This window comes from Charadrius vociferus, unplaced genomic scaffold, assembly GCF_000708025.1.
Source record: "Charadrius vociferus isolate BGI_N301 unplaced genomic scaffold, ASM70802v2 scaffold32, whole genome shotgun sequence".
In the NCBI taxonomy this organism is placed as follows: domain Eukaryota; kingdom Metazoa; phylum Chordata; class Aves; order Charadriiformes; family Charadriidae; genus Charadrius; species Charadrius vociferus.
The window spans coordinates 12,245,816-12,254,269 of NW_009647856.1; the positions used below are offsets into that span (position 1 = coordinate 12,245,816).

The following is an 8,454-nucleotide window of genomic DNA, read 5'->3' on the forward strand; positions in this document are numbered from 1 at the left end:
CTAATACACTGTGAGATGAATTTTCAGCAATGCCTGAGCAATGCTGGAGCGCAAGTCCCCTGAAAGTCAGAAGGATTTGCATTCCTATACTATTTCCAGGTTTTTTATAATCCTGTGGGATCTTAGTACGAAGAAGAAAGGTGCAGCTGGCGAGGAGATGCCTTTTCTGTCTGAGTTTGTGACAGCAAGGGGGAAATCTTCTCCCCATTAGGTGATACAGCTGGCTGCCTTTGGAAAAAAAAAAAAAAGTGTGTGGCCCATTTGGGACTAAAATTCTACGTGCAGAAAACCAATGACAGACAAAAATGTTTCTCCATACTATGGCCAGAATAAGCTTTAAAAAATTGTTGCTGGAAACATACCTTAAATCCACCAGACAGTGAAAGTTGGAACATAACTTGTTTGCTTAACTCAGTGCTAGTACAATAAATGACTTGCATAAGGCAATTCGTTTACCATTGTTCAAAGAGCAAGGATTATACAAACGGTCTATTGTGTGTAGTGCTTTCTGGTGGTTTAACTTTCTTGGATCGAGAATGACTTAATGAAAGACCACAACTCAATTCCTGGTTGTAATTTTATGGGAAACTACAAGGCTATATTGTCAAAGGTGCAGTTTGTTGCCTCCTTTCATTTCAGCTTCATTAACCTTGGAAAATGAGGCCACCATATTGTAGTATTATTATTATTATTATTATTTTATCCTTCCTCTTGGTCAGATTGGCAGGGCTGTGGTCAAAAAGAGATTTTCCTCCAGACCAGCCTGCAGGGCCCAGTGGGAGGTTTTTGTCTGCCTCTGTTGCACAGAGCCATTTATTGTAGTAAACCAGGATTTTTAATCTAACACCTGCAATCGTGGTGGGGAATACTGGCAGTCCTTTTGGTCTCTCCTTCCCAAAGACTGGGCTACATGATTGTCTTTGCAACTTTTCTGCTAGGAGCTGCAGATGTACGATACCATCAAAGCTGTGGCAAACGTGGTGTATCAATTGCTACAGCAACCTGTAAGTTATTTACCTTATTCCTTTTTTCTGCTCACAGGTACCCTCTCAGACGAGGCAGCTCTTTCACGTTTCTGACTCCGGGACCACACTGGGACTTCACCCTGGTGAGTAAAACAACTGGTGGGTGCATATTGCAAGAGCACGCAAACAAAAGCAGGAATTCAGAGGTGCAGGTTCCTCTGCCTGGAAGAGAAAGAAAATCAACACATTCTCCTCTACCTGGCTAGACACTTTCTGAGCCACTGGGGCTTCTGAGCTTTAGCCGGAGGGTGCTTTTTGCACACAGGGATTAAGAGAAGGCAGGATATCCGGGACACGGTGGTTTCTGTATAAACTTCTTTCTGATGTGTTTCAGCAGTCCTGCTAACTAAGCTGGCAATGCAATAGACTAGATGTAAAACGTGGTGTAGAAGTAAGCCTTTTTTTTTCTTTTTTTTTTTTCCTTAAATGCAAAAATCTGTATTTTATTTGGTATAGAGAAACTACCTGGAGCAAGTGCTTGGCTTAACTGCTGTAAGCCTTGTACTCTCTTCTCTCCGTCCTTTAACATGCATCTCTTACTGGGGAAGTGGTTCCCTTCCAGCCTCTAGCGCCGATACAGGACGCTGGACCCCTCTGGAGCGCGGTTCAGAGGGCGTACACTGGCTTTGTGTTCTGAATTGCTGCTTCATGACGTCTGTCCCGCTTTATGCACTGAGGACTGCAAGGCAATTAGTCGGCTGAAGTAGGTGCATAGTGCCTGGTGGTGTGTATATACATCTTGTCCTATCTTAAAGCTCATTGTCGTGAGCTGCCTAAGATGATTTGCCCCCCACTGCCCCTGGAAGTGGGGATGCTGTCCTCAGCCAGCAAACTGATCTGGCTGAAAAACTTGCCTTACCAAAAAGAAAACAAAGAGTTTGGGATGAGCTGATCCAGCTCACTGCACAAGCTGTATGAATGCCTGTGGCAGCACGAGGAAGGGCGTGAGAATATGTCTGGAGGTGGGGAAAAGGACAGGACTACCTTTTATGAAGGAAATCCCATCGCAAATCAGCTGGAGCTTCTTGTGAAAGCATGCATTTAGACAGGCACTTTGCTGGCTGTGCCCTGAAGGGCAGCCATGCACAATTTTGAGGCTGCACGAACACCAGTCCAGTATGGGAGTGGATGAAACAAAACCATAATCTCTTGCAGATTTTTCTTTTGCTTAATTTTAGAAACTTTCATCTGGCTACTACAGCTACATTAAACATATACATTTGAATATTACAAAGCCCTAGAAATTATATTCTTTCAAATTTGGAAATACTGTGCTCTAACATCACAAATTAAAAGCATTTTGATTGAGTTTGGAGTTATTCCTGTTCTTTGCATGTTTTTTAATCTGCTTTTATTTGGCTATACACATATTCAGCTCAACTCTCAATTACAGTTAGAACGTATTGTATGAAATGACAGACTGCAAAACCCAAAGAAACTGTTTTTGAAGGACTTAATTGCTTATCTGCATTCCTCCATCATATACCTCATCGACCTGCTCCGCTGCCACTTCTCCCTTCAAGCCCAAATAGCTTCATTTGCAGCTACAGGTGATGGGTACCTCTGAACTCCAGTCCTTTTCTGGACATCCAAACTTTCCTGTGACTAGCTAGAGGTTAGTTTTTGACTGATACACCTAACACTGGAAGAGAAGCAATATAGGAGAGAAAGAATAACGAAGGAGAGCTATGAGCTCTGCTGTGCAGTTTGGTTGCCCAGCAGACATACCCTTACTGCATGGCTGGGGACCAGGTCTCCACTTAGAGGCTTTGCCAATGTAATTATGCTGACATACATTGACCAGAGCGCTGTATTTTGGCAGCAGCCTGTTGGCAAGCAAGAGCTCTACTTTTCTTGGTGTCATGTCTCATGTGCTGGCGTAAGTGTGTCACACAAGGGGGGTTTTTGCCCCCATGACCACCAAGTATTCGTACACCAGTCACAAATAGCATCTCTTCATGCCATAGTTTGTGCAGCTGCTTGGCCAAAAGTCTGTAAAATGTACCTGGTCTGAGCCTCAGGGGAAGTGGGTAACTCAGCCAAGTGTCCTTTTCATGCCTGCAGAGATGGAGTGCCTTTAAAGAGAAGGACTAGCGCGTGTTCTGCATAATTCTAAGAAAAGACTCCTGTAGTTTGGGTTAAAACATCCTCTGGATGGCTTCTGACTGGAAGCAAGGTTACTCATCGTCTGTTTTCCTTTCTTCCTTCTCATGAAGGAGGATTCGTTTATGAGAAACAGGCACTTGATCTTTGTTGACTTAACAGTCCTGATCCACATTCCTCACCTGACGCCTTATTGGTGTTTTATGACTTCAGGTGGGCAATAAGCAGCAAAAATCAGTCTGATCCCTGAAGAACAAAATATCCTGGGTTTAGGCAAAAGCCCTTAGGAGGAGAGAGGAAAACTAGATTACTAGAATTGTTTTCAAATTGAAAAACAGTACTTTCTTAAAAAGCGTTCCTGGAGCTTTAATCGGAATCCTTGAAATGTAATTAACATTCATGCTCATGGCGTTGTTTAGGTCTTTCTAAAATAAAGTCACAAAATATTTCGATTTCCCCTCCCAATTAGCATTTTTTTATGCTTCTCCTTTACAATACCTCTTTGAGAGCCTAAAACGAGTCTCACGGTTTTTACAGTTTAATAACTTTCGTAGAGGTAACTTTTTCCACATGACTTGAGTTTCGTGAGAAGGTTAACGTATCAGATCTCTGATCGTGACCGTCTCAAATATGTGAGAAAACAGTATTGTAGCAGTTCCTTTTCTATCATGTGGCTTTAAACGCCCGGATTTGAGCAGTCTGAAGAGGCCATTTTCTTGGAATCTGTTTCTGTTCTGGCACCACAGAGGAATGATACAGCTGGCTCTGTAGTGAAATGTCTAAGTTTTTGTATGAAACTATATTGGGCAAAGGAAATGGGGCCCAGCCAATGCAGTACTTATTGCATAAGTCTAGCCAGTTTAAAAACAAAACTTTGGCCTTCACTTCGTGTCTGGGCTTTGGTCTGGAGCTGTATGTTAAAGATGTTAATATACTTGACTACATAAGGAACGAATAATATTCAGACCAAAAAGGCGTGGTGTCTTTGTCTTTATTGCAAGTTTTCTTCTGTTAAATAGATGCTAATATCCTTGACTTACATATGGGAAAAATAATCTGCAGACCAAAAAGGTGTGGTTATAGCAGTCTTTTATTGCAGGGTTTGATAAATAACCAACCCTGAATATTTGACTAAACCTAAAAGAACAAACGTCTGCATTTGCATGTGTTCTCAAGCCTACCAAAGGTCTGCTCTAAAAGTATGGAGTGTGCTGGGACATTGATTCAGTGTCAATGTTATAAATATGGTAAGACAGTGTCTGCTGTGAGAATTTTTGCTCTGTAGTTAGCAAGTCTGTCAGTGAAGGGACTCGCTCACGTGACAGAGTCAGTATCTTGTCTTTACAAATACAGAAGAAAAAAAAAAAAAAACATAAAAACTGAAATCATTGGGGAATGTTGTACTTGAATCCACTTCTGTAGCTAGTCTGAATAGCTGAGGAAAAAAAACCACAGCACCAAAACCCAACATATAAGAAATTAGTGAGTGTGCTTCTGTAATACCTCACCATTACATGTGAGTATTTAATAGTTAAATGGTGGAGTCAGCATAGTGCGGACAGGCGAGAAGACACATTGGAGCCTAATACTACGTCATGCGAAAGCAACTAGCAAACAAAAGAACAGGTTTCCAAGAACCCTTCAGGGAAACTGGACACCCCCTCAACAGCATCAGATTTTCAAAGGAACCATGGAAATTAGGCTGGCCAGCACTTAAAAATAATTTGAATGAATACTTGTATTCAAACATTTCAAATGCACTTACAATGATGACAAACCTCTATTAAAGCTGAAACTTTATTTGAATATATTATAAAGTTATTTTCAGATATTATTAAATTCTAAAAAAAAAAGAGGAATTACATATTTGCGCCTGAGGGAAGGTCAAGCTGCTGGACTGGTAGGACACAAAACTGAAATTTGCTGAACTTCAGACTGGACTTGAGGTAGTGGTTCCCTCTGCAGCTGCAGAGAGGGTGTTTCCCTCATTTCACCTAGTTCAATGTCTAGTCTGTAAAACTGATAAACAACATGTAGACCAATATAAAAACACAAAATATTTTCTTTTCTTTTTCCTTTGTACTTAATGAAGTGGAAGAGGATGAACTTGACTTATTCTGAAATGTTGAAGGACAAGGGTCAAACACAGGATGAAAATCAACTACTTGTTTCATGGGTGACCAAGCAATTTAGGCTCGTGACCCATGTTTTTTCCAGAGCAGGTGATTTACAGGCTGGCACAGTCTAACAGGAGGAGTCCACAATTGGTTTTCCATTATCTGGGTAATGACAAAAATAATGTAGAAGCCCAGATAGTACTGAAATAGTGGGAGGTATCAGGAAGCTCAGTGCAGATGTCTTTGATCATCGTTCCACTGGCTTGTGCTCTTCTTTAGAAAGGAACATAGCTGAGAGCTCCCTGGCCAAAAGCCTCATCTTTCTTCCACAAAAATGCTTATTAGTCTAAAGAATAAGGAAAAACAAAAAAAGGACTAAAGTCCTTTGCATTCCTAACAGGGATGCTTCAGCCACAGCTGTCTACTGGCCATGTCCAAAGTAATTAATTAAATAGGTGATCAAAATGCCCTCACCTGCACACATCCAGTTGATTAGGGAACTGCACTATAAAACAAATCTCTGATATGCGGTAAGAATCCCCCGAATAAAATATATTTGGGTATGAAAAGGTAGCTGAGGAGCAGGAACAACCAACCTAGTGCAAAACTGCTTTATGCTGCCACTGCCTCCAGAGTGAAACCTGTAGATCCCCCACACTCACAGATCCCTGCCCAAGCCCAGCCGTGCTGGTGAGCAAACATTGTAAGAATTAGTCATGGTATCTTCTGGTGTCCCCTAGAGACCTTGGATCCTAATAATCACCAGGTCTGACCCTCTTAGTACCTAACTCTTTCAAAAAACCCAACTTTATTGCTGGATTGCTGACCTCAGAAACCACAAAAAATGTTTCATTTAACTAAATGAATCTCAAATCATTTCACAGTGGTAACCGCTGCATTCTGTCCTGCTCCTGAGATTTCCTGCTTAAGACTTTGCTCACAACCACAATTACGGGAGTCCAGAGAAACAAGCTTATAGGCATATAATTTATAGGTATTGATCAGGTAACAAACCTCATGAAACAGCATAAGCATGCTTTGCGTTTGTTTTCAACCTTTCATTTTTTATTAGTTAGTTGGGGATGCACAGAAAGAAAATATCTCGCTCGCTTTATAAAACCCAGAGCCTTCTTGCTCAATGCAAATCAGCTATAACTCTGTTCAGCTATAACTCTGTTTCATTTCTTACAGAAGAGGAAGCGCCGAGAAAAGGACGATGATGTAGTCAGTCTTTGCAGCCTTGACTTCAAGGTAATCAAAACACATTCCTCTACAATATTGTGCAATCATCTGCTTTGTCGACTGTAGTGGCTTCTGCTGGGGAATGCCATACTTTGTGTTTGCATTTCACCATCAACAGTTTAGAGACGTGTACAGCTGTGTTTGCTCTTGCATACACCTCTGGGGTGGGCTGAGTCCTGCTAGTGATCTCCATAACACTTTGTGATCTCCTGTTTTAATCATTTGAATCCTAAATCCGCCACAGTTTTAATGTTGTGTGAAATAAATGTGTGTAGCCTGTACTTAGCAAGAGCGTAAGCATTTTCAAGTGCCAGGAAGCAAAACTGTGCAAAGACCCTTCAAATGTTGCTTTTGTTTGACTTAAGTTAGTGCACTTCGTTGTATTGCAAACGAGCTGGACTGGCTGGGTGGTAAATTGTTCTTAAAGCTATGGATTAAAGTCACTTACAAAAGTGAGGGTGGGGAGGTGCAGAGTTGCATCTTTTTCTGCGGATTATCCAAGTTTGGTTTTCTGGAAAAGAAACTACTTCCCGCTCTCCATCAGCCCTGAATGTCTCACTGTCAGACACTTCTCTGAAGAGAGGAAGGAAGAGAAATAGGGTTTTTCCTAGGAAGGTAACTATTGAGTTGAGAGTTAACTAAGTGGGTTTTACGGTTTATTAGACCGGGATTAAAAGTAATTTGTTAGTGGGGAATTTCCTGTTTGACCTAATGACCAGCGCATCCTCTGTTGTTGTCACCTACTTTGCATTTGTGCATTATTTATTAGCCTCACTTAACCTGGCTGCTGCTGGATGCTTTCCATGACCAATTGTCCTGTCCAACAGGCTAACTCTGGGCTTTGACCCCTCTAGATGAGATCTCCTGTTTCAGATAAGGCCATCCCTGTAATTTCCCAGTAGGGGAGGGAAAAGAGCAAAAAAAGATTTATCTGCAGAGGGCTGTGACACAGCAGTGCTGATGCCTCTGAACTGACTGTGTTTTGGGCTTGTTTTGTTTCTGAGGTCTTTCTGGTTTTCTGATGCAGATGGGAGTGTTACGGCTAGGAAATCTGCCCTCAGGGAAGAGGATTTGCTTTTTCTTTTTTTTCTTTTTAATTGGACTACCTTTTTATGTGTTGGGCAAAATTGCATGAATTAGGGTTCTCCCACAAAGCAGTGACTTCAAGGTGAAACTGAAATATCAACAGTAATTTGCGTACTCGCCTTTTAAGAGTTTTAACAGAAATCTTCCAAGGAAGGGAAATCCCTAGGCTAATGCAGTCAAAGTTCAGACTGCAGCTTTTGTTTAACCTGACTTTTTAACATGTTCTTTTGAAAGGGTCAGGCTCTCCTGGACATTTGAGAGTTTGAAGCACACCCCCCAAATACACTCCTGTGTTCTTGTTAAAATACATTAATGGTACTGATTGGATTGTAATTTTCAGGCTTTTTGATACCAACTCTCAAGGTTATTTAAAGAGCCCCACAGTCAACTATTTCTAGTCAAATTTTCAAAACTCATCTCCATCAGACAGGGATATATCTATTTCATTGATGAAATAAGGACACAAGAGAAGATCAAGACATTTTAATAACGTTACGTGTACATCTGACCATATATTGTTTATCCCCGTCTTACAGATGGGAACTGATTTTTCAGAGTTTGTCTCTATAAAATGTCTAATTCCACAGCATAGCTGTTATTTCAGCTCCACTGTCTCCCCCAGCAAATATAGCTCAGCTGACAAGCTGCTGTTTTGTCACCATACTTGTAATAACGGAGGAGTTTTGCCAGCATACTGCATTCACACTCCTACTAGACATAATTGGGCTGACAAAAGCGCCGTGTAGATGGTGATCCCATGGAGGGCTGCTTTGGAGCAGGGAGTCGCACCCTAGTATCCCACACTTGGCACCCTACCCAATGTATGCTTTTTAAAATAAAGGCAGGGGGAAGGGGCTAATTAATTTGGATGTGTACCTTTC

General features: G+C 41.4%; 1 protein-coding gene across 1 annotated transcript in view; it reads left to right on the forward strand.

Annotated features, from left to right (window-relative positions):
• NET1 (neuroepithelial cell transforming 1) overlaps positions 1 to 8,454 on the forward strand; it is a 31,226-nt gene that overhangs the window by 5,465 nt on the left and 17,307 nt on the right. Inside the window, exons 3-5 of the mRNA XM_009883024.1 lie at positions 939 to 982; positions 1,042 to 1,108; positions 6,437 to 6,496. Of these exons, the coding sequence (XP_009881326.1) occupies positions 939 to 982; positions 1,042 to 1,108; positions 6,437 to 6,496 (171 nt within the window). The remainder of the gene's footprint in view (positions 1 to 938; positions 983 to 1,041; positions 1,109 to 6,436; positions 6,497 to 8,454) is intronic.